A 27,705-nucleotide genomic window follows, 5' to 3' on the forward strand; every position below is an offset into this window, starting at 1 on the left:
CAAAAGTAAAGCTAAGGGTTAAGAAATTTGGTTAAAAAAATGATACGTATGACTGTTCAAAACATGATAGCAATGAGGGTGCAAGGACTTAGAGAACATGTACTGAATTTACGCAACCCTGGCCATGTGATTACTCATCATCAAAGTCAGATGGATGTCAGGGCAGCCAACTGTGGGATTCAGATAGAGTGTTAAAGATTTTCCTGCTGACAAGACAGGTGATCTGCAAGAGAAGCCAAGAGAAGAAATGATCTGACTGTCCTGTTCTTCAGTTTCATTTTATGAACCAAGTTTGTACGCATGTCAATAATAAATAGTTTGTGTGAAATGTGGAACTGATTTTCCAACGTTTATGAACAACAAGGTTATCTGTTAAGCAATGGAAAATGAAGGGTGGAATGCAACAATATTACAAAAAGAATAGTTGCTACTCACCATATAGCAGAGACGTCGAGTCGCAGGTAGGCACAACGTGAAGACTGTTACAAACAGAGCTTTCGGCTAACAAGGCGTTTGTCAGAAACACACACACAGACCACAGTCTCTGGCTGCTCTATTACACTAGCCCTAATTTACGAAGCAGAATGAAAACCATTATGTTTCCAGAAAAAGTCGTCATCCCACAATGAAAGATGGCAAGGTGGATAAATGTGAGAGCTATTGAAAAATCAATTTGATTTCTCAAGCTTCTAAGCTGCAGATTACTATAACACACAGAAGCATCAATTTCTCTCTAAAATATAGAAGGCTGAATGAAATGGGCAGCTTGATTGACATAATGTCTGAGAGAAGTTTAACCAAAATGTAAGAATTTGAAAGGGGAGAGAGTAAAAGTCAAAATATTCTACAATCTATGGATCTAGGTTATCCAAAATTACTAAAGCAAGGGAAATGCAAGGCAGATTGATACAGCAAAAGAAATGGTTCTTATGAAGATGAGTTCACCATTAAAAATTAAGAGTACAGATTAAGTAAGAGATCAAAAGGGTACAAGACTGAATGAAAAAGAAATAAAGTCTGTGTAATAGACTCTCCAGAAGCAATAATTAACCAACTGCTGGGATAAACTGAAGATGGGATATAGGGGTAGACAACTACAGTACACATCCGATTATTCAGGGTAATGTCGGGGAGAAGATGCATGAATAACTGAAAAATATGAATTATCAAGATTTTTCAAACATGTATTCTTCGTTCAAATGTTTATCCAAGTTCTTTACATAAGTACTGTAAGCCTGCTGTTTATTTCTTAGAATAGTTTGTGGTGTGGGTCTGCTTCCGAGACGAGCTCACTTTTACCACACAACACTTTGAATTTTTCTTGCAGCAATACTGTCACTTTACTGAAGCCCCTCTGGACCGTAATATCCAGAAGAGTATCATCATATTGCCATAAGGCACAGTGATCGACAACGTTACTGTCTTTTCCCCACTTTCACATTCACTGTCCTCTTTGTTTCATTATGAAGCAGTGGTCACAATTTCGATATTACTCATGAATTGGAAGCCAGATTCACATGCGTTGATCTCTAGACACTCATTCAAGTTATCCTCATTGACATCTTCAAAAATATTTAAACTCACTGCCAAATTCGTTATTTTGTAGCTGTTACTACTTCATCACTGAATCCTTGAAAATCAACTTCTTCTACATCTGAAAGAATGTTCCTCCACGATCAAACTAATGTATGTGGCTTGACTTCTTGCCAGGTATCAGAAATACTGTGTATGGCATTTAGAATTGTCAGCTTCTTCCAGAATGCCACCAATCTTCTTCAACAACTAGCACTTTCAGTAGACCATCCCAGTAGTGCCATTTTACTGGTGCAATTACGTCCTGTTCCATTGGCTGTATAATGACAGTTATGTTAGAAGATAAAGACTTAGTTCTGATGGGACCATCATCAGATACGGAAATCCTCTGATCACGATGCATATGTGTGTTATCAAACAAGAGAACAACCTTCTCTGACAACCTTTTCTCTTCCAAAAATCACCCAACTTGTGGTATAAAATATGTATGGAATCAGCATTTGATAATTTCACTATCCATTCATGTTACTTCTTAGTAGTAAAAATGCACATGCAGATCTTTAACTGCAACATTCTTGAATGCTCAGGGCTTTTCTCTTTTTTCCAAACATTAGTAGTTTCACCTTGTGGTTCCCAGAAGCATTACGGTGCACAAAACTGTAATGTGTTCTTTAGATGACTTATATTCAGAAGCACGAACTTCACTTCCAAAAGCGAGGGTTCTGATTGCTAGACCTTTCCAATTCAGACCATTACAAATTTGGCCTGGTGTGAATTTCTCCTCTTCCACAAATTTCTGGACCTTTTCCAAGAGAGAATCATCTACCACAAGATCTGAACTAAACTGCTCTCCTTGCATTGTAAGTTTGTGAATCTTGTGACACTGTTTGAATCTAAGTAGGCATCCAATTCTCCCTCCAACCCTAGACCTTCATGAAAAAATTTAGCTCTTTTGGCACACATCACACCTGAAACAATGACACCTTCTGGTCGTTTCTGGTTAAACCATTGCAAAAGAGCAGCATCTAATACATCAAATGTAGATCTCGTCAAGTTTTTTTCATGGAGGTGGTCCAAACTAGAATTTCATTTCATCACAAAATCCTATATTTTCTGCTTAGGCCTATTCTTTTTAATGTCATGAACAGTCTGCATTCCAATATCATAATCAACACTTATTGTTAGTTTTCTAGTAATTTTCCAATTCTCACATATTTCAATTAATTCTAATTTTTATTTTAATGTCAACACACTTCTTTCATTTCGCCATCATCTCTTTTATAAATTTCACTAAACTTGCTACATTGACACTTACATGCCAATTACCATAAGAAAACAATGAGTTTTTTTCTGCTTTCCGCAGAACAAACCGGCAGTTGTTTAAATGATGGAAATACCACTTATTGCCAGGTGGCAGGTTGTTTATTGCTGACAGCAAGAGAAAAATATTGCACTTAACCTGAAAACCAGATAATCCGCAAACCTATAATTATGAGAACACTACACTAAAATATGCCAAACCATTATTGAAGACATTGCTTAAAAGTAGAAATAAATTTAACATTAATGTATAGCTCATAAAACTAACAATATAAACAAGTTTTTCCAATTCCATACAATGAAAATTTTGGAAACAGGTCACAAATACCACTAGGTATTTCAAAAAGTGCACTAGTTTTGCGAGGGCAATATCATACCTCCTGGCTTGAAAGAATTCCCAGCTGTGCTGGAACCACCAAAAAGAGATGTTCCTCCTCCAAAAGTTGAACCACCAAACCCAAATCTGGAAAATAAAACACTATATAAAATATAGTGTTAATAAAATGAAGCACAGGAAAATAGCTACCCTCACATTTCAGTAATTCTAGACTATCATCATCATCATCATCGTTATCGTCATTATTGCTGCAACTCGAATAATACATAATACACCAAAATCGTAATGATAAATACACAAATACAATACAATCCACTTTAAATATACTATCAACAGTAGGAACTTAGTTGCGTGACAACTCTGCACTGCTTCAATTTTAACAAAACATTCTCAGTCACTTGCACTTCTCTATCTTTTATTTCAACTTCTTTTCCAAGTATTAAGAATCATTCATATAAAAGAATTACATGAAAAGTGTATGTTATATACACAAGCAAAGTGAATGATTCATAATGTAATGTGTGAAAACCTCACAACGGGTGGTTCCTTGTCATCCTGTGGTTTGAATGGCAAGCCCCTCCTTCCTAACCTTCCCCAACTTATCTCTCTTTCCTTCCTGAAGAAGGAACTAATAAAACTAATAATTCTGAAAGCTACACAGTTTCTTCACTTTAAAATGTGAATCAGCAGCACTGCAATTTCATGTTGGAAAGTACTGGCCAGCCATTCTGACACTCTGTAATTTTATACCTTCATCACCACCAACAACAGCAACACACACACACACACACACACACACACACACACACACACCAATGCCACAAATTATTCACTAAAGAATTCTTAGACATGGTTGTTTCACAGTAAAAATTGTAACCGTAACAACATCAGCAAATGAATCAAAAATCGAAACAAATACATAATCATTGAATTTTTATTACTCACTTTGGTGTCTGTCCAAACACGGAGCCCCCTGTCTGTCCAAATGCTGGTTTACTTCCGAATCCATCCCCTGAAGTACCTCCACCAAACACTGGTGTTGTGTTCTGGCCAAATACGTTAGCAGTCTGACCAAAAGCAGAAGATGATGTTGCAACAGGAGATTGTCCAAATACAGGCTTACCTCCAAATATAGATGTACTAGACTGTGTTGAGTTACCACCAAATAATGAAGGTTTATCTGTATTACCACCAAACAATGAAGGGGTACTTGTTGCAGGAGTACTGCCAAACAGTGAAGGTGTGGCGGACTGGCTGACTTGAGGTTGACCAAATAATGAGGGTGCTGCAGAGGGTTGCAAACTTGTCCCGAATAAGGAGGGAGCTGATGTTGTCGTAGTTGCTCCAAAACCTGATTGTGATGTTGCAACAGCTGAGCCAAACAGTGAAGGAGCCGATGTTGATGTGCTAACAGCTGCACCAAACAATGACGGAGCTGATGTTGTAATGCTAATTGCACCAAATATTGACGACAATGTGGTTGGTACAGCAGACCCTCCAAAAATGGGTGATACACTGGATGAAGTTGTGGTGGTAGTGGTAGCAGTAGGAGCAGCAGTGTTGCTACTTGATACTGTTGTTATAGAAGAAGCAGTAGTACCAGTAGTAACTACTGTGGTGACAGTGGGTGACACTGTTGTTCGAGCAGTTGATGCACCAAATACAGCAGCTACCGTGGTAGGTGTAACAGTAGATGGTGTAGCAAACAGATTTGATGATGACACAGCAGCAGGAGTTGCCAATGTTCCAAACACAGAGGGAGCAGAACTTGAAGAAACTTTTGTTACATTTGTACCAAAAAGAGTGGGCAAGGTAGCTGGAGCAGTTGTGGATGTGTCAGGGGTTGCAAGTGATGACACACTAACTACTGAAACTGTATCTGGTTGTGTAGTGGTGCTAGGTGAGGTACTTATTGCAATGGTACTTGAAACCTCTGAAACACTAGTAGGTATGACTGACAGTGTATCACCTGATGGAGGAGATGGTGCTGATGTGGTAACTGCAGGGGAAGAGGATCCTCCAAAGAGAGGAGTATTTGAGAATATAGTAGTTGATGCTGTACCAAACAGAGATGTGCTTTTTGACACATTAGTGAACAATGATGTTGTTGTTGCTGTTGTTGGTGGTGATGAAGTGTTTGTTGCTGATGACCCAAAAAGAGTTTTTGTGACTGCTGTGTTAGATGGACCTGTTCCAAATATACTGCTATTAGCTGTTGTTGATAAATTTCCAAACACTTGCTTTGAACCAGCTGCTTGGGAAAATATATTTGCTCCTCCCTTTCCAGTTGGTGCAACACTACAAATAGGTTGTCCAAAGAATAAAGACGCTGCTGTAGTAGTGGTAGTGGCATTAGTAGTGGAGGCAGTGGTGGTGGTGGTGGTAGTAGTAGTAGTAGTAGTAGTAGTAGCAGCAGCAATTGTATTAGCAGTTGCTTGATTCTGCACAGGTGACTGAGGTGCCTTATCTGAGAGAGAAAAAGAAAATAATTGGCTCTCAGGAGGCACAACTGATGAAGCAGAGGTGGACTCTGGAATTTCTGACGATACTTGTGTCTGTGGTTTCACAATACTTGGATCAGTTTTTGTCAGATCAGTTTCTTCAGATTCCACAGATGTTGTGCTAGAGCTGGCAGATGGACTTTCAGAAGCAGCTGAAAAAGTGACAGAACCCATTTTAGGGCTTTCTACTGCACTTGAGGATACTGTTGTTGCCGACTGTCCAAAACTGAATGAAGGTACTCCTTTCTGTTGCAGCGAACCAAAAATAGACCCCCCAGTTGAAGAAGCACTTGATAGTTCTGTTTCTTTGTCTGACTTTGATGACACTGCTACCTGACCGAAGCTGAAGGCTGTCACAGGTGCTGAAACCTTTCCTTGAATATTTCCAAACAATGGCTGTGATACAGAGGATGCAAAGCTGCCAGATGATTCAGAAGTAGATGTCTTTTTATCACCAGAGCTGGCAAATAATGGCGACACTTGTGTAACAGTAACTGTGGCTGGTTCAGACAAATTACTGCTACTGCTGCTGGCTTGTGAAGTGTTTCCTTTTGAGAAACTGGTTCCAAAAAGAGTTGGTGATGATTGTACTGTTGCTGGAGTTGGCTTCTGAAACGAGAAACCTGGTGCAGAAGGGGAACCTCCACTGAAAGCAAATCCTGTAGTAAGTGACCTTGATGAGGCTGTTGAAACAAGATCAGCTGGCTGTGTAACAGTTGTTGTATCACACACTGGCTGGTTTTTGACTGCCATAGCACTGTTCACTTCTGACTTAGAAGCAAGTGTAGTATTCGATGAAAAACTCTGAGAATTCAAATTTACAAACAACGAATGCACTGAAGCACTTGGTTTTGAGATAAGTGAATTTGAATTACTCAGCTGCTGCACATCTGTTACAGATTTTGCAACAGTGCCAATTGAGACATTAGATGACTGCAGCTGTCCAGCCTGTGCACCAACTGACCCAGAAGTTTCTTTCTTTCCCATGTCTCTTCCAAGTACTGCAGGCTGAATGGACTGACCAAAATTGAAACTAGGTGAAATTCCTTTATTCAAGCTAGAATCATAGGAGGTCACACCTGTAACAGGTGGTGTTAAGGGGAGAGAACTTGATGCAGATGAAACCACATTATGTACATCATCTCTTACTGCTATGGTGCCTGGTCTGGCCACGAGTGCATTTTGTGTATCATTGGGTACTTTAAACATAAATAATGGTGCAGATCCAGTTTTAGTAAAACCAGATGGACTGTAGGTACTTATCGATTCAGTGCTACAATTAATTACACCAACCACCATATTGCTCAAAGAAGCTAGATGATTTGTCTGCTGAGGTCTGTTATTTGTTGCCATGGTAAATGTTTGGGGAACACTTTTATTATCTGATAAAAATGTACTACTTAGCCTTTGCTGTATGTTTGGTGCTGACAGCAATGAAGATTGAGAAATTGTAGCTGTTTGGTTCTGGGCAACAGGCCTACCAGACAAAATACCTCCAAGTTTCAGTGAAGATGTGGTAAAGGGTGCCAAGTTAAGGAGTGAGGAACTAGGAGTGAATCGGTCCCTAACAGTTTTGATTGGAGTAATGTGGGAAGCAACGTGTTGCATCAAAAGATCTTGAAGCACATTCTGCTTCTTGACACTCAGCTTCTTCTGTCTTGCAGTAAGTGTAGCCCTTCTATTCATAGACACCATCTTCTTAATGTTCTCTGATCCAACAGGATCCGTATCTGACAGCTTGCTCTGCAGTAATTTTTCAGCCAATCTAGAAATGTCATTCTCTCTGTGGAAAGAAAAAAATATTAGTCAAATACAAAGTATATTTTATTCTTCACTAATTACACAGAAATAAAGACTGAAAACATCTACTTGTGATGCACAAGTGTGCTGATAAAGAAATACAGAAATGGTACAGAACCCTTACACTTGCAGAGAAAGAGGCAATCACACTTTTTAGGTTGAAACAGGAAATCCTGCCAAGGCCCCAGATTAAAGTAGGATCAAGTGCGGTAAAAATAAGTAACAAAATACCAGCAAGAGACAAGATTTGAAAATCTGAAAAGTTAAAAGGGTGATTTTGGAAAGTCTTTCTTAAGGGTAAGGAAAGCATACCTGAAACAAGAGAATATGCAAATAAATTATTGACTTTAAATCACTGCCAACAAAGCACTAGTTCAGCTGGATATTAATGGGGAAGAAATCTACGAGGCACTCTCTAATGATTTAAAAATACAAATCAGATTTGCCTGAAAAATCATGTGAAACTTGTTCTTCCACAAACAACAGAAATTGTAGAGCCAACTGTTTTTTAAAAGAAAAATGTGATAGTTGATTCAAATGCAAGCTCTTGATTAATTCCAGCAATGCTGTGAAATAGGTGTCATTCCGCGTATAAATGTCAAACATTTTGTTTTGGTGAGTAAACACCCTCTTGTGTTTTAGAGAGAGCTGATGAAAACTTGTAACAAGTTTTTAAAGTTGAACATAACTGAAATGATCTTCGCATGTGTCCATTCATCAACACTATTGTGTACTGTGACATTTTGCAAGAATCCTGTCAGACAATCCAAATAAATGCATAGCGTACCTATAACTCATGATAATGCTCATTCTGTGCTGGGCTAATTGCTCATAATTTTAGTCCCTTTCTGCATTTCAAATTATTCGTTTCTCATAGGCTTTCTCACTGTGACTTGACAATGGGATATCCCCAGAGATAATATTAACTTTTTGAAACCATACACATGGTGATGCAACTGCAGTCCTGGGTATCCTATCCTGCAGCCACTCATTTGTGAGTAATCAAAAAGAGACTTCATGTCATGTTAAGTATTCCAGTGCTTCTTGTCTATTGTTGCCCATCTCTATCCCCACCTCCCCTCCCTCAATATATCTCACTCCCTCCTGTCTCTCTTCATTCCCCAACCTCTGTTTTTCATTCTCCCCTCCCTCCTCTATTACCCTCCTCCCCCCCCCCCCCTCTCTCTCTCTCTCTCTCTCTCTCTCTCTCTCTCAGCCTCCCCCCACCGCCCTCTCTATATCTCCCTTACCTTTCTCCTCTCTATCTCCTTTCCACTCGCCCTCACTTTTTATATCTTTGCTCCTCCCCTTTCTTTCTATATCCTCCTCCATCCTATTATTATATTGTTCTCCCCCAAACTCCATATCTCCCTCTCCTTTCCCCCCATCTCACTACATCTCCCTCCTCATCTCTCTCTCTCTCTCTCTCTCTCTCTCTCTCTCTCTCTCTCTCTCTCTCTCTTTTACTTTCGCAACACAAACTCAGCACGTTTTTTGAGACAGTGAGTGATAGGTGCACCAAGTTTAGTTTTGTTCAGAGCTTTGCCACATATGTGTATGTCACATTTATTACTCACATAAATTCCTGAATCTCTGCTGTTTCATCAAAACAAAATTTAAATCTTTCCCCTACTCCACTTTCCCCTTTCTATTCCTCTCACCGACCTTCCCCCCCCCCCCCCCCCCCCCCTTTCTTCATTACATCCCTCTCTCTGTCCAGTTCCTCTTCCCCCTTCTATCTGTCCATCATTAATACATCTCTCTCTCTCTCTCTCTCTCTCTCTCTCTCTCTCTCTCTCTCTCTCTCTCTCTCTCTCCCAGCCCAATAGGAAGGTGGAAGTTCTTATCCCCACAGTATTTGTTTATCAGATAGTAATTTGTAAATCAAGTTTGGTTGAAATCAATCCAGTGGGAAAGGAAGTTTCAGGGTATCTGTTTAGTGAAAGTGGATTACTGATACCAGTTCTGTCTGCCAATACACATTGACTAGAGAGAGTGCATTCCCACTAATGAATGTATACCTTCACTGCCAAGAGGAGCAGTCATACTTCAAAAGTTACAATTATCACCTGTAGTTTGAAAACATAGTCATATTATGTAAAATTCATTTACTGCAGCAAGGACGTGCACCATGGCACTGAGTTGCACAACACATTTTTGCTTTTGCAAAAGCATATCAGAGTCTGACATTTTTGCTGGCAATTGCCGAGTCCCTGGCTGCTTCCCATCAACTGAGACGTCGCAACTATCCTCAAGGCAACAGTTTACTCTGCTGGAACTTCCTCCTATGAGATTGTTCTTAAAGGGCGAGTACTGAATTGGACCTGAAACAAATTGTTGTAGCTGTAATCACAGTGGCATCATCATATTATCCCATCCATAATTGTTTAAAAACAAACAATTCATTACCGTGCATCTAGCTGGCTCACCACACCATCTCTCATCCCGATTTGGTAGAAGCCATCAGCCGTTGTATCCAGGACGACAACCAAGATCGAGCTAGCATCTCCTCTTCCTATATCGAATTTGGGAACTGGAAATCTCACGTTACAGCCCTTTTCCACTGTTGGAAAGCAGTGATCCAAACACTGCCGCATTCTTTGCACTTGTTCTTCTAAGCACTTGTATGCTTCACTTCTGTGTTTTTTAATAGCACAACTTGACTTGTCTAAATCAGTCAGGCAGTAGTTATTATTGTCAGGAATACTTTCTTTCTCTCTGCTCTCAACCTCTGTTCCTGTTGGTATGTTATCCTCTTGCAATGGTTATTTACTGTGATTATTATCCTGCAACATTTCAGTACCTGTCTCACTGCTAACACTCACTTGATTAATTATATTTTCATGGTCATCCTCAGAGTGAATGTTCATCAATGCTTCAGGAGGTAAACTTGTTGAAGACAAACCACGTTTAGGAGGGCAGCCACACTTTGCTTTGTACGAAGATCTTTTAATTCCAAAATGTACAGTGGTATTCTTCATTAGCTGCACAAATCTTCAGGCACGGCTTCACTCTACAGTGTTGCGCACCTGCATCCTTGTAGTTAGCATATTTTCTATGTCTTGATTTGCTCGCTCTACACTGCCTTGGCTCTGACTGTGTCTAGGTCTACCATGGACAATCTTACAATTGAGCCACAGTTCAGTTAAGCTGCTCATTATTTTGTTAACAAACTCTATCCCATTGTCGGACTGCAAAACTAAGGGAGCACCTAACAATGTAAAAATGTCAATAATGTTATTGCATACTTTTCAGCTATTTCAAACTTCAGTGGCCTGAGAACAATGAATTTAGTGAGGTGGTCCTGATAAACTATTACAAATTTGTAATCTCCATCTAGTTGGGATAGGAAGTTGATGAGATCAACTTGACATCCAGAATTTAGATTCTTGAACAGCTACTATTAGTTTTTCTGACCTTTTTGCTTTTGTTATCAAGGTTCACACAAACTAAGATAAATTTGGACATCTCTAAGTTATATTACAGAACTTTGACTTCAAGCATTTCTTCATTTGGTCTTGTCCACTGTGGCCAGTCATTACATGAGTGTCATGCAGAATACCACACAGTTCTTCATCATAAGCACTCCGTCTTCAGGCCACAGGTGGCCCATCGGGACCATCCGACCGCCGTATCATCCTCAGCTAAGGATGTGGATAGGAGCGGCGTGTGGTCAGCACACCACTCTCCCGGACATTACAATGGTTTTCTTTGACTGGAGCCACTACTATTCAGTCAAGTAACTCCTCAATTGACATCACGAGGCTGAGTGCACCCCGAAAAATGTCAACAGCGCATGGCGGTCCGGATGGTAGCCCATCCAAGTGCCAGCCACGCCCGATAGCGCTAAACTTTGGTGATCTGATGGGAACCGGTGTATCCACTGTGGCAAGGCCGTTGCCTCATCATCATAAGCATAGTATTTAATCTTACCTTCTTCCATTACAGGTTGTATTAATTTGGTTACTCCATTCACTTCCAGCACTTCATATCTCTTCAAAAACTGGTAGGTGCTGCTGCCCCTCTTTCATACAGATTTTAAGGATTTAGCGTTGTTGATAAGTGAGTCGTACTTTTGTCTGCCCATGAAGACAGAATTATAGCGGAGATTTTGCCATTCCGCTCTAAGATGTTCGTAGAACTTGACTGATTAAACCATAGCTCCACTGAGTTGAGTCGTAATTACATTACTGTCAACCACAGCTGCACTACTGTCAACCATAGCTGCACTGCTGAACAACGTAACAATAACAAGATGAAGACAATTACATTCATGCTGATGTGTGGTAGCATAGTTCAACACACCGTTCATAACCCAGGAGCAGCGATGGTACACCTTCACTAGTGGATAATATGCTACCGCACACTTGCCCTAGCAGAGTACAGTTTATGGTAAGCTCTCACTGATCATTTTAGTGATGGTGTAAGTCCACTAGGGAAGGTTTACCTTCCCTAACCTTCCACTTCCACTATACCATATGCACATGTCACATATCCGTACAGATATTTCACTGGTATCTCTAACCACTTTTGCCCTGTAGTTTTGCTTTCACACAGCTCATTGTTCAAATGGTTCAAATGGCTCTGAGTACTATGGGACTTAACTACTGTGGTCATCAGTCCCCTAGAACTTAGAACTACTTAAACCTAACTAACCTAAGGACATCACACACATCCATGCCCGAGGCAGGATTCGAACCTGCGACCGTAGCAGTCGCGCGGTTCCGGACTGCGCGCCTAGAACCGCTAGACAGCTCATTGTTTATGACATTAAAGTTCCTGAACTATGTGAGACACAGTGATACAATTTTGGAGGTACATAGAAGCTAGATGTGAAATGTGTTATGAATGAAGTTAGAAACATAGAAGCAATGAATTTAAATGTCATGCATGATGCAGCAGTTTCACATGCGTCCCAGTATTTACGACATCATATCTTTTAAACTGTGTGTCATAGAATGATATACGTACCTTCACTGGTATATGTCAACACAGTCTAAAACATATCACAAATACTGGTAGTAGTAAAGAAGTTATAAAGTTAAGACATCACACATGATGCAGTAGTCTTATTGCATGAACACAGAAAACGTAGTAAGTGATAAACTTTTTTCCTTTCATCGTTTTGCAAGGCTTGTCAACAAGAAAAAAGTTTTGAAAAGCACTGTAACAGCAACAATAATTGCTCTCAATCTCAAATACTTGATGAATAAATTCCGGGTAATCAAGACCACCCCTATCCCTGTGATAGGTATGTGGTTCTTAACCCCAAAGAAATTCTTTCCAGACAATAAGTGATGTGTATACCAAATTTAGTTAAAATCGGTCCAGTGGTTTAGGAGGAGATGTGGAATATAGGTTGGTTGGTTTGTGGGATTAAAGGGACCAGACTACTATGGTCATCGGTCCCTTGTTCCATAAAAACTAGAACAACCCGAAGACAATAAAAAAACGAACAACAGGAAAGACAGCAGACGAAACAGGACATGAAATACTCTGACAGAGACCAGACAAAACAAATTAAAACACACAGTGTGACGGTGGTTGGCTGACCGTAGAGAAAAAGAGGAAAAGCCAACCACCAAGAACACTTTAAAAACTCAGTTTAAAATCAGAGACTAAAAGCCAGAATCAACACTTAAAAAAAAAAAAAAAAAAAAAAAAAAACCACTCAGACTAAAGGATAAAAAACCCCTGTCCGAATAAAACACAAAACCAAGTCCACCATGGCAGAATCATCTGATAAAAGAGCAGAGAGCGTGTCAGGCATTGCAAAAGTCTGCCTGAGCACGGTTAAAAGGGCGCACTCCGACAGAATATGGACCACCGTCAAGGACGCCCCACAACGACAAAGAGGGAGATCCTCACGACACAGTAAGTAACTGTGGGTGAGTCGGGTGTGGCCAATGCAGAGCCGACAAAGGACGACTGAGTCCCTGCGGTTGGCTCGCATGGATGACCGCCACACAGTCGTCGTGTCCTTGACGGCACGGAGTTTGTTAGGGGTGGTCAGACCGCGCCATTCAGCATCCCAAAACGAGAGAACTTTGCGGCGTAAGACTGCCCGCACATCAGCCGCCAGGAGGCCAATCTCCAGAGATGGCGCACTGGTGGCCTCTTTCGCCAGGAGATCAATGGTTTCATTTCCGGGTATCCCAACATGGCCCGGGGTCCAAACAAAGACCACAGATCTGCCGCAACAGGCAAGAGTATGTAGGGACTCCTGGATAGCCATCACCAGACGAGAACGAGGGAAACACTGGTCGAGAGCTCGCTACAGATAACGAAGGACTCACCTGAGCAGGAACGGATATACTCTAGGGCACGAAAGATGGTGACCAGCTCAGCAGTGTAAACACTGCAGCCAGCCGGCAATGAACGTTGTTCGGAATGGTCCCCTAGAGTTAATGCATAACCGACACGACCAGCAACCATCGAACCGTCGGTGTAGACAACGCCAGGACCCTGATACGGGGCCAGGATGGAATAAAAGCGGCGTCGGAAGGCCACCGGAGGGACTGAGTCCTTCGGGCCATGTGCCAAGTCGAGCCGAAGGCAAGGGCAAGGCACACACCACGGGGGTGTACGCAGAGTGGCCTGGAAAGGAGGTGGAACAGGGAAACACCCAAGCCAAGAAAGTAGCTGTTTGACACGTACGGCGATCGGACAACCCAACCGGGGCCGACATTCTGGCATATGAACGACAGACTGTGGGAAGAGGACACGATAATTTGGATGCCCGGGCAAGCTAAAAACATGGGCAGCATAAGCAGCCAGTAATTGTTGGCGTCGTAACCGCAGTGGAGGGACACCTGCCTCCACAAGTATGCTGTCCACAGGGCTGGTTCGGAAGGCACCAGTCGCAAGGCGTATCCCGCTGTGGAGGATTGGATCCAGCACCCGCAACACAGATGGGGATGCTGAGCCATAAGCCAGACTCCCGTAGTCCAGAGGGGACTGGATTAACGCCTGGTAAAGCCGTAGGAGAATAGATCGGTTGGCGCCCCACCTGGTGTGGCTCAGGCATCGCATAGCATTTAGATGCCGCCAACACGCCTGTTTAAGCTGTCGAATATGAGGCAGCTAAGTCAACCGGGCATCAAAAACCACCCCCAAAAACCTATGTGACTCCACCACTTTAAGAAGCTCACCGTCAAGATAAAGCCACGGCTCCGGGTGAACAGTGCGTCGCCGGCAGAAATGCAGAACGTAGGTCTTGGCTGCGGAAAACTGAAAACCATGGGCTACAGCCCAAGACTGCGCCTTGCGGATACCGCCCTGTAGCTGACGTTCAGCAGCTGCAATGCCAATAGAGCTGTAGTAAAGGCAGAAGTCGTCAGCATACAGGGAAGTGGAGACAGTATTTCCCACGGCCGCAGCGAGCCCGTTAATGGCTAGTAAAAACAGACACACTGAGAACAGAACCCTGTGGCACACTGTTCTCCTGGACTTGGGAGGAACTATACGAGGCCGCGACGTGCACGCGGAAGGTACGATACGACAGAAAATTGCGGATATAGATCGGCAGAAGGCCCCGAAGACCCCATCCATGAAGGGTAGAAAGGATGTGATGACACCATGTCGTATCATACGCCTTCCGCATGTCGAAAAAGACAGCAACCAGATGCTGACGGCGGGCAAGGCAGTACGGATGGCCGACTCCAGGCTCACCAGATTGTCGGCGGCGGAGCGGCCTTTACGGAACCCACCCTGAGACGGAGCCAGAAGGCCTCGAGACTCCAGTACCCAAATCAAGCGCCGGCTCACCATCTGTTCAAGCAACTTGCAAAGAATGTTCATGAGGCTAATGGGACGGTAGCTGTCCACCTCCAAAGGGTTTTTCCCTGGTTTCAGAATGGGGACAACAAGACTTTCCCGCCACTGCGACGGAAACTCACCCTCGACCCAAATGCGGTTGTAAAGATCGAGGAGGCGTCGCTGGCAGTCCACTGAAAGGTGTTTCAGCATCTGAGAGTGGATGCTATCTGGCCCACGAGCGGTATCAGGACAAGCGGCGAGGGCACTTCGAAATTCCCACTCACTGAATGGAACATTGTACAATTCAGGATGGTGAGTGCAAAAAGAAAGACTCCGACATTCTATCCGCTCCTTAATGGAGAGGAAGCGGAATTCATAGCAAAGTGCTCTGCCAAGCGGTTTGCAATGACGTCGGAATCAGTACAAATTGCTCCATTCAGTGAGAGTGCAGGGACACTGACTGGGGTCCGCTAGTCATAGAGGCGGCGAATCTTGGCCCAGACCTGTGATGGAGTGACATGGAGGCCAATGGTGGACACATACCACTCCCAGCACTCCTGCTTGCATTGGCGGATAATGCAGCGGGCTCGCGCACGCAGCCGTTTGAAGGCGATAAGGTGGTCGATTGAGGGATGTCGTTTGTGACGCTGGAGCGCCCGCCGGCGAGCTTTAATCCCTTCAGCGATCTCAGGCGACCACCAAGGCACAGTCCGCCGCTGAAGGGACCCAGAAGAATGGGGAATGGCAGATTCGGCGGCAGTAACGATGCCGGTGGTGACCGATTGAACCACTGCATCAATGTCATCGTTAGAGAGAGGCTCAATAGCGGCAGTGGAGGAGAACAAGTCCCAGTCAGCCTGATTCAGAGCCCATCTGCTGGGGCGCCCAGAAGACTGACGATGTGGCAGTGACAGAAAGATCGGAATGTGGTCACTACCACACAGGTCGTCATGCACTCTCCATTGGACAGACGTTAAGAGGCTAGGGCTACAGATCGAAAGGTCAATGGCGGAGTATGTGCCATGCGCCACACTGAAGTGTGTGAAGGCACCATCATTTAAGATCGAGAGATCGAGCTGCGCCAAAAAATGCTCAACGATGGCGCCTCGACCTGATGCCACTGACCCACCCCACAGATGGTTATGGGCATTAAAGTCGCCCAGTAACAGGAAAGGTGGAGGCAATTGAGCTATCAGAGCATCCAGGACATGCTGCGCGATATCACCATCCGGTGGAAGGTAAAGACTGCAGACGGTAACAGCCTGTGGCGTCCACACCCGAACAGTGACAGCCTCTAAAGGTGTGTGGAGAGGTACAGACTCGCTGTGAAGAGAGTTCAGGACATAGATGCAGACGCCACCAGACACCCTTTCATAAGCTGCCCGGTTCTTATAATAACCCTGATAGCCACGGAGAGCGGGGGTTCGCATTGCCGGAAACCAAGTTTCCTGCAGAGCAATGCAGAGGAAAGGGTGAAGGCTGATAAGTTGGCAGAGCTCAGCTAGATGGTGGAAGAAACCGCTGCAGTTCCACTTGAGGATGGTGTTGTCCATGGCTGAGAAAGGCTTGATGGGACTGGGAAGGGAGATTACGCCGCTGGGTCACCTGCTGCCTCCGATTTAGCACCTGTGATAGTGCTTTGCATGGCGTCTGATGGACCGGCGAGATCGAGGTCCTCAGCGGTCGCCAGAATCAGACGCAGAGCTGGAAGGTTGCAGTGGGATGGCTGCCACCGCGAGTTCCTTGGGCTGAGAGCTCTTCTTGGGTTTGTCACGCCGTTCCTTGGGTCGCACTGGCTGGGAGGGCTTCACCGATTCAGTCTCCGGGACAGAGGAGGATCGTGAAGCCCTACGACCAGCTGATTGCGGGCACTTACGCCATTGTCGGTCGTCAGGCTTCTCGTTGGCGGAAACCTGGGAAGGGAGGGACCAAAGGGGCCCCTTGCAAGCGTGAGAAGCCGAAGAAGTTGGACACTTCTCCGGCTTAGAAGTGGGGACGGACGTCCCCGATGGGTGGGATGGTGTTGCTCCTGAGGTAGGTGGCACAGGAGCAACCCGGTGGGTAGAGCCCCCCACTGGCGAGGGGGCAGGAGGAGTTTTACTACTCGTCGATCCGGCCACAGTTGGAGAAACAGACGGGGCTAGCACAGGTGTTGTAGCAGCAGCGTAGGAAGATGTCATTCTCACAGGATGGAGTTGGTCGTATTTCCTCTTGGCCTCAGTATAGGTTAGTCGGTCCAGGGTCTTGTATTCCATGATTTTACACTCTTTCTGGAAAATTCGGCAGTCTGGCGAGCAAGGTGAATGGTGCTCCCCGCAGTTGACACAGATGGGAGGCGGGGCACATGGAGTATTGGGATGTGATGGGTGTCCGCAATCTCGACATGTGAGGCTGGAAGTGCAGCGAGAAGACATATGGCCGAACTTCCAGCACTTAAAGCACCGCATCAGGGGAGGGATATAGGGCTTAACGTCACATCGGTAGACCATCACCTTGACTTTTTCTGGTAATGTATCCCCTTTCGAAGGCCAAGATGAAGGCACCAGTAGCAATCTGATTTTCCTTCGGACCCCGATGAACGCGCCGGACGAAATGTACACCTTGGCGCTCTAAATTGGCGTGCAGCTCTTCATCAGACTGCAAAAGAAGATCCCTATGGTAAATAACTCCCTGGACCATATTTAAACTCTTATGGGGTGTGATCGTAACGGCAACATCCCCCAACTTGTCACAAGCAAGTAACCGTCGTGACTGGGCAGAGGATGCCGTTTGTATCAGGACTGACCCAGAACGCATTTTTGACAAGCCCTCCACGTTCCCAAACTTGTCCTCTAAATGCTCGACGAAGAACGAGGCTTTGTGGAGAGAAAAGACTCCCCATCAACCCTCGTAAAAACTAAGAAGCGGGGCGAATAACTGCTACTGCCATCCTGAGACTTACATTCCTCCCACGGTGTGGCCAGGGAGGGGAACGTTTTCGGATTGTACTTCTGAGCATTAAACTGAGCCCGACAACGCTTAGAGACTGCTGGCGGCTGGCCACCAGCGAGAGACAATGTACCACGCTTCATTGCGGGTCATCCGCCCTGATGCCACCTACTCCGACCTAGGGCCCTCCCCACGGGCGCCACCCAGCCACGGCAAGAGCCATCTGGCAGAATGGCCGTTGCCGGGAGATCCGATACCCCGGGAGGATAGGCATCTACTCCTTGGCATACGTGGGGAGTTAACGGCACAGGCATCAGTAGAGCGATCCCTGTGTTGTCAGGGGGTTACAACCAACAGGGTACATGGCGGCCCCACCACAACAGACTGGCTACCGTGCTGGATGTTAGGTAACATGTGGTCCATGGTCGCCGTCGGTGCAGAAAGAGGCAATGCACAGTGCAAGGTGTTATCTGCACGCAGAAAAAGAGTCATGCCCAAGAGATGGAGAGCGGACAGGACTGCAGTTCAACGGTGTATAAGCTGGCGAAAGGTCTGATCGCAAGATGGACACAATGCACCAAGTAAGGCGCCCTTCCCCAATCGGCTCGCTCTTTGGAAAATTTTGAGAGATGGAGGTCAAACCCAACAGGGGACCATCATATAAGGCCGAAAAATTTGAGACTCCTTTTAGTCGCCTCTTACAACAGGTAGTAATACCGCGGGCCTATTCTAACCCCCGAACCCGCAGGGGCAGATGTGGAATATACATACAAACAAACATGCATGCATGCATGCATGCATGCATACACACAGGGTGTTTCACAATTCTTATTACACACTTCTTAAGGTTGTAGAGAGGACTTAGTAGATCAACTTTACATATGAACCCATGTCCGGAACAATTAGTTTCCATGTTACAAGGAAAACAAGAGATATTCAATAACCCGCTATATGTTTCTTACGCAGTTTGCCTGTTATGGTAGGCTATCCACATTCACGAATGGCATGGTGACGTGAAGTTTTGTCTCCACCTGCCTTGTCTTTGAGCTACCTAGTGATGCGTCAGTTGACATTATGGTGACTGTATACTACAGTCAGGATGCCTGAGTACATGTTCGCAGAGTAAACCAATATATTATTAATTTTACGGTGAAGTTCCATAATGGAAGAGTAGCTCAACATATGTACCACAAATACTCTCCAAATCGTGTGACTCCGTCTCATCCAACGTTTGCCACAGCAGAACAATAGCTGCAGGAAAGTGGAAAATTCAGCAGTGATAGAGCAAATTATGGTGCTCCAAAAAGGCAGCGCACTATTGTATTGGAACAGGATATGCTTCAAGTTGAAGAGAACCTATCAAAGAATATTTGAGCCATTACATGTCACTCTGTGTCTCCCTCATCTATCTGGCATGTTCTGCATGAATACAAACTCCACTCATAATACTCTCAGAAGGCACATGCCATGCTCTCAGAGTATTTTGTGCCACATATCAATTTCTGTGCTTTATTTTTACATCAAGTGTGGACTTTCCTGTTTCCAAGGTAAATTTTTTTCACCAACGAAGCACATTTCAACACGGAAAGTGTTTTGAATGCTCAAAATAGTCACATTTGGGATAAAGAAAAACCCTAGCACACCTTCGGCATCAATGTCTGGACAGGTATCTGCAATGGCCATGTGACTGGATTGTATATCCTTCCTCCCCATCTAATGGGTGCCGGGCACTTGATATTCCTGCAACAAGTGCTGGCACTGTTTTTGGAAAATGTGCGCTGGACATTTGACACAAATTGTTGTTCCAGCATGACAGGGCGGCATTATATTTTGTATGTTCTGTTTTAATCCATCTGAACTGTCTATGGGACAAGTAGATTCATCGAGGTGGACCACATGTTTGACCACCAAGATCTCAGATTTAACCCCTTTGGACTTTCTGGAGCTACATGAAGAGTCTTGTTTGTGAGCCTCCTGTCCAGCTGGAGGAAGATCCAGCTGCACAGATTATAGCTATGGCAGAAGTGATTAACCATATACCAAGCATGTTTGACAGAATTTATGCAAACGTACTGAACAGATACACTGTGCGTAACAAACTTGGTGGTAATCATATCCAACATATGTTACAGCATCACAGTAAATAGGAGTGAAATCTGTATATCTTGTTTTCCTCGTAATATCGAAACGAACCATTTCAGGACAGGGGTTCCTAAGTAAAACTTGATCTACTAAGTCTCCTCTATAACCTCTAGAAGTGTGTAACATGAATTGTGAAACATCCTGTAAATACATACATGTATGGATATGGATTCATTGCTACAAATATGTGCCATATTTGAACATGATTGTCTCCATAATGTGCATTCATGAATGCACACTACTTCTGTTTGAAATTTATACCATACCAACCAATTAGCATGAGCCATGAATGCCAGTGAATTTTCAGTACTGGAAGACAAGGAATACAACATTCTCCCTCTCACATCTTCTGATTTTGCAGTGGTTGTGCTACTTGGCCTTCTGGCCTGTAGCAGCCAGACAATTTTACTTAGCTGCTGACCAAATTCACCAATGTCAACTACAGTTAAACCCATCTTAAAATATTACTGTGTCTGTAATAATGTCACCAAGCTGATGCCCTGAACTTTACAGGTTCTCACATGTTGAGTTTTTTGGATTCTGATATTACCTGCAGAATGAATGTTGTTATAAAATACGGCTGAGAACTACGGGCCACACAAATAAATGATTCAGGGCAGACATGGTCCACAGGCCACAGTTTGATAACACAGCTGTAGAGTCTTCAAAATAGCAGAGTTATGCAGAGCAGTAGCGTAGTGTATTGGTTAAGATTTATTCCTAACATGGAGAAGGTTGTGGTTTCAAATCACACTTTTTTATTATAAATAATCTAAATACCTTTGGCCATTATTTTATTCAATTAACTGGGTTAAATGTACATTTTTACTTCTAATCATTTATCCCATCATTTAAATCACTTAAACTTATTAATTTGCTCTAATTTTATCCCTGATATTCTTTTTTTGTTTGACATTTTTGTCCACGTGATTTCAACTATTTCTGTGTATTAACTTTGATTTAGTTTCTTGTTTTATCATTTGATATTTTCACCACATTGTTGGACTCATAACTTCTTTTCCTCAGTTTTTTCACAATTCTTTCTTTTCTTCGTATCTTCATCTGTGTTATTTTGTCCATAGAGCACAAAAATTTATGTTTTAAATATTTATTTGACAATCATCACACAAAAAATGTTAATTTCGTAACAAAAAATATATTTTCCCCACCACTGCACATCAATACGAACCGATTATTTTTTCTTTTGTTTTTAACTGGTAGATAAATGAAAATAATTAAAATCACATGCACGAAGATTCTAAATGAAAAAAGATTGACAGCAAGAAGAAACGAGAGCAAATAAAAAAAACTCTATATGACTATGAGATGACACAGAAAAAGATTAGAATTAAAAAATGTATTTAAATAAATTAATTGAAAAAAATAATGATCAAAATGCTAAAGATACACAAAAATATTCTGGATTCAACCCCACAATCTTCCACACATCAGGAATGTATCCTTTTTTTTTTTCCCCAATGATAAACTTTTATCGAACATTATGATACAAATAATAAGATACTGCATTTCTAAAACCTAAAAAAAGAAAGGTGAACCAAACAATGAAAAGAAAAAAAATATACTGACAGTAAACATTTTTCCACATCATAATACATAGATTGGAACTTAAATAGTGGCAACACTGCTGTGGAGACACTATACAATGGAATCTACTATTGTTGCTGATAGCACGCGTAGTTGACATACCTGCCTTACCTCTGAGCAAATGGACTCACCCGCCCCATGTCACCGGTGTGTGGACAATCGAGGGAAATACAGTCACTTGTGGGCGAGCGGCCCAATGTAATGGTGTCTCTATGTTTGCGAAACAGGAACAACAAAGTTGATTCAAGATTGAAAGTGCCAGAGGTCGTACATAATGACAGTGTCATCAAGGTCTTCAAGAGGCATGCCGGGAATCAGCATTGCCGTACAGAACAGTGGCATGTTGGGTAAAAACCTTCAACAAAGGTCGGCAAACTGTGGCAGACATGCATCAGGCAGGTCATCCTACCATCTCTGAAGAAGTAGTGCATGCTGTTGCCATGTTAGTGGACAATGACTGACCCCATACAAATCACGACCTTGCCCACAAAACCGGATCAGTGCATATGACTGTGCTTTGCATCCTGATGGAATACCTGGGCATGCGAAAAATTGCATTATGGTGGGTTCCATATGATTTGACGGAAATGCAGAAATGGATGCGTTACGACACTGCTCAGATGCACTTTGAGTGCTATGAGAGGCTTTCTTATGCCGTATCATAACACTGGCTGAGACATGCGCCACATTGTACCAGCCAAAACTGAAACGCCAATCCAACAAATGGAGTCATTATGGGTCACCGCGAAAGTCGAAAGTGTGCCAAAGCCCCAATATGATGAAAGTTATAGTGATTCTTGTGTACGGCTGTGATGGTGTTATCCCCGAGATTTGACAAGCAGTAGACAGCTCCATTCACATCATCATCAGAACAGGCTCTGATAACGGTATACTAGGCCTCCCACATCACTGCCAATGAGTTCTACACAACACTGGTGACTACTTTGAAGGACAGTAACATGTGCAAACATGTAACTCTTTCATGTCAGTTGTGAATAAGTAGTTGACACTATTTGAGTTCCAACCTTCGTGTATTACATGTCTACTGAAGGATATACAATAGAGGGATAGATTATCACGATTAAGCTGACACACAAAGTGAACATAACACAACACAAATTCTGAGGAACCAATCAGCTAGGACAGGTTAAGATGGAGAAAGTTTTGTAACTGTTTCTTGTAGTTCAGCTTTTTCTTTGTGACATAGCACTCTATTGCAATATACTGGAGGTATTCTTGCATTGTAGGTCTCTTGTTAGTAAGGAGAAAAAGTACATATTTCCCTACAAGCCATTTCATAATGTTGTTCTTTGGTTCTGCGTAGGTTTTCTCAGATGTTTGTATTTATCTTTCAAATGGAAATGAAATTTTTGTCCTGTAGTGGAGTGTGCACTGAAATGAACCTTTCTGGCAGAATAAAACTGTGCGTTGGACTGAGACTCGAACTTGGGACCTTTGTCTTTTACGGACAAGTGCTCTATCAACTGAACTAACCAAGAATTACTCAGAACCCGTCCTCACGGTTTTACTTCTGCCCGTACCTCATCTTCTCCCTTCCAGACTTTACAGAAGCCCTCCTGCAAAAGTTCCATGTCTAACACTCATGGAAGAAAGGATACTGCAGAGACATGGTTTAGCCACAGCCTAGGGGGAGGAATACAAGCAATCGATCTAGTACAATGGACATCGAGACCCCTACCAGTATTGACTGTCTCTCTTGCATTCACAGACATTCCAGGAATGATGGCACACAATGTTCAACGGTGACACCATCAGCTGGTGGATCACCTAACAAATGCATTTCTATTTAATAAAGTGTTACTTATTTTCCAGTGGTCTATAAAGAGTGATATCAGAGTCCATGGGACAAATTATTCATTTGGGACAGTCACAGGTTTAAGCTGTAAAACAAGAGCATTATGTACGCAGAGAGAGAGAGAGAGAGAGAGAGAGAGAGAGAGAGAGAGAGAGAGAGAGAGAGAGAGAGAGAGGTGGCTACTAAAAAGAATTATCTTAATATTTGCTGGAGCCGCTGTTTATTTTATCTGCAATACTGAGTTTTAAATGTTTTTTAACAGTAACAACAACAACAACAATAGTGTTACTGAAGGCAAAAATAAACCAATGAAACTAGTAGCAACATTTTAAAATGTCCTGTTATTCAGTTACAAGACAGCAAGGCATTAGTTTGCAGTGCATAAAATTCATTATGGCTGATCTCATTAGGAAAAAGAAAACTGATGTTCAATCCCTTTCGGGGGCAGTGTGTGTGTGTGTGTGTGTGTGTGTGTGTGTGTGTGTGTGTGTGTGTGTGTGTGTGTGAGAGAGAGAGAGAGAGAGAGAGAGAGAGAGAGAGAGAGATCTGTTTAGTTTACATGGAAGCAAAGCAACTGCATGTGAACACAAGTGAATTCAATGCTGAGCCTAAATGCATTTTTAAGGAAAAAGAATTTGAAATCCAAGGGGTCAGAATAGGGTCAAAATGAGGGGTATATCAACTATGACATGTAATGTACGGAGTAAATTTTGTGTACTGATGATTTTTCACTCATTCTAGCCTACTCTCCCTTTATCTAAACTGTGGGTACTTTCCTACTTAATAGCTGGATATGTGCACATCTATTACCTGCATAAAGAAGTCATTACTCCTGAACACAATTAACCAGATCAAAATCTTGCACATAGATATCAGAGGTCAAAGTATAGTGATGGTTTGTGCATATTGTAAGAGTGCTGTGTGCAAATATTATCCCCTTGTTTGTTTATATTGTATTAAGTACAGTAAAGCCTTCCTCAATGTGAAGGTTGGTTTCAATACCATCGTGCATCATAAGACATGCTACTTTAGGAAGTGACATGGCCTTGTCTTCCTCCAACTGTGAATTGACTTACCCAGTCAGTTAAAGGCAGACAATTTACTGCGGAATCCGAACCACTGTGAAACTCGGCATTTTCCAGATGCATTGCAAGAGGAGAAAAATGGTAGAAAGAAGTCTGAAACCCAGTCAGGGTTCAGACTCTAAATCTCTTTATTTGTCATCTATCCCTTGTCCTCTCAGCCATTGAGCAACATTACTTTTTGCATTGTGCAATGTCAATTCATAAAGCCATCTCAACTTCAGTTCCATAACAATGCACAGACTCTTTTGACATCTACTTCAATCTTAACATAGTTTACACTCAGTACAGGAAACAAACAGAGATCTCTTACTGCCAATGCTGCACAAGTGAAGTAAGAGGTACCACACTAGATCTGGGAGTGAATGAATTTCCTATGTTTGCATGGTCAAATAATGGAAAGTCCAAAATAGACACTGATATGGATTGCTTTCACCACATAGTGGAGGCAGTAAGTCACAGACAAGCACAATGGGGGCGGGGGGGAGGAACTAGAAATATTTAAGCTTTCAGACAAAGCCGTTTTCCAGAAGTAGAACTTTCACACATTTGCAAAACAACTCACATTCCCATTGCTGCTGTCTTCAGCCACTAGTGCCCAACCACAGGCGGAAAAAGTACTGCGTGGGGGGGGGGGGGGGGCGCATGTGTGTTTGCTTGTATGAATTCTACTTCTCAGGAAGGACTTTGCTCAAAAGCTTAAATATTTGTAGTGTTATTTTCATTGTGCTTTTTTGTGACTCAAAACATTATGTACATTTGGAGCAGCAATCTATCCTTTCCATATTGTTATATGTTAGCATGGAGAATTCTGAGGAAGAAAGTTTGTTGAAACTGTGTACAATATGCGCTTCTGATGTAAAACCATTTGTATAGCAGGTCCTCCTTTATTCAACTTAGTTTTTAATGTTTTCATTTTACACATGGATTTATGAACGCAGTTAAGTTGCAGTTAACTTCTCTCAAAATGTGTGTCCTTACCCTTTATCAAATGGTTGACGTTTTGATGAGTTCAATGCTGCAAGCAATGATGTCCGTTTTCCTTGTCTCTTTCTGTACTGATCCACTTGTTTAATTATTTTCTCCACATCGGCTCGTTTTTTTAAAAGAATGCTATTTTCCAGTGTTAACACTTTGTATATAGCTTCAAGTGTGGGAACCTGTAATGTATTTCTGCACACACACACACAAAGAAACTTAGAATTTTTTTTTTTCAAAAATCATTAGACACAAACAAAAAAACAAGAGAATAAGCAAAACAGAAAGGAACTTCTACGAAAATTAATGTCACTGAAAATTTGTAATGCACAGATCAAGTGAAATATTTGTATTGTTGTATCCATCATGCTCTCTTCTTTTCTCACTTTAATCAGTAGTTTCATATAAAATAATAAAATGTTAATTGCCCTCTGCAGTGAACTAACATTAAAATAAAAAAATTCTTCTCCAAAGCAAAAATAAATAAATACATAAATATATAAAAAATTCATGACTTTGACCACAAAGTAACTGAAGACAACAGAGATCTAATGGATGCTGTAAAAAGAATCACTATTCCCAAACAAGCCTCCAGAAATGATCATAACTTATTAACAGATCAACAACATTAATTAGGATAGATTGATACTCACCATAAGAGGCACTGAGTGTAAGACAGATACATTTAAAAGTAGACCAAACTACCAGACAAAGTTATTCGCCAGATTTAGAAAAACACACACACTTTCATAACAAATCACACACACATGGTCACTATCATCTCTGTAGTCTGAGGACCGACAAATCACATTAATATAGAAATAAGTCAGTGCCACAGTTCAATCAGTATTTTGGTAATTGTTGACAGAAGTGTTTTCTTCTCCAATCATAACTGAAAGCAATTTCCTGGAAATTTTCTTTCCACTGAACTGTGAGTAAGGTACGGTAATTAAGGTACGGTAATTTAGCATTGTTTTCACCACCCAATTTTAGTATATTATCTTTCATCACATTTTCCTTTGGTTGTAGACCTGATGATTTATCTCAATCCCTATTAACACCACCTTGTGTACAACTTATTGTGACACAATCCCATGTTGCATATTTAGTACAATACAACTTTGATGACAAGGCAAACACATTAACGGTATCTGTGTCAGTTTCTTCTGAGCTCATCTATACAAGTAAAATGATCATATCTGACAATCAATCAGTTTTAGCTTACTGATACTAACTGCAATGTACCGAATTAACTTTTTTTTGGGGAGGGGACGCAGTAGTGTCGTGTCTTCTGACTCGTTTGATGAAGTCTACCACAAATTCCTCACTTGTGTCAGTCTCTTCTTCTGTGAGTAGCACTTGCATGCAACATCCTCAATTATTTGTTGTACATATTCCAATCTCGTTCTTCTACAATTTTTGCCCTCTACTCAAATACCATAGAAGGTATTCTTCAGTGTCTTAACACATCTATCATTCTGCCCCTTTTCCTTGTCGATGTTTTCCAGATGTGTCTCTCCTTGCCAGTTGGTCAGAAAACAACTCACTTTATCAATGCACCAAATTTTCAGCATCCTTTTGAAGCACAACATCCTTAACTCTTCAATTCTCCTCTTTTTCAGTTTTCCCACAGTCCTTGTTTCACTACCATACAATGCGGTGCTCCAAATGTACTTTCAATTCAAGGCCTGTGTTTGATACTTCTAGCCTTTTTTTAACCAGAAATGCCCTCTTTGTGCTACTCTGCTTTTTACATCCTCTTTGCTTCATTCATTGTGTTATTTGGGCCCAAGGTTGCAGAATTCCTCAACTTTGTCTACCATTCGGTCTCCAATTTTGACATCAAGTTTGCCACCAATCTCATTAATGATATTCCTCATTACTTTCATCTTTCATCAGTTTACT

At 42.4% G+C, this 27,705-nt stretch overlaps 1 protein-coding gene across 2 annotated transcripts in view; it reads right to left on the minus strand.

Annotated features, from left to right (window-relative positions):
- The window catches only part of LOC126334769 (nuclear pore complex protein Nup214), a 146,958-nt gene that overhangs the window by 48,242 nt on the left and 71,011 nt on the right, over nt 1–27,705 (minus strand). For both annotated transcript variants that reach the window (XM_049997349.1, XM_049997350.1), the window contains exons 13-15: nt 25,804–25,995; nt 4,136–7,474; nt 3,231–3,316 (exon numbers count right to left, since the gene is read on the minus strand). In XM_049997349.1, coding sequence (XP_049853306.1) covers nt 3,231–3,316; nt 4,136–7,474; nt 25,804–25,995 — 3,617 coding nt within the window. The remainder of the gene's footprint in view (nt 1–3,230; nt 3,317–4,135; nt 7,475–25,803; nt 25,996–27,705) is intronic.

Source organism: Schistocerca gregaria, chromosome 2 (assembly GCF_023897955.1).
Source record: "Schistocerca gregaria isolate iqSchGreg1 chromosome 2, iqSchGreg1.2, whole genome shotgun sequence".
NCBI lineage: Eukaryota > Metazoa > Arthropoda > Insecta > Orthoptera > Acrididae > Schistocerca > Schistocerca gregaria.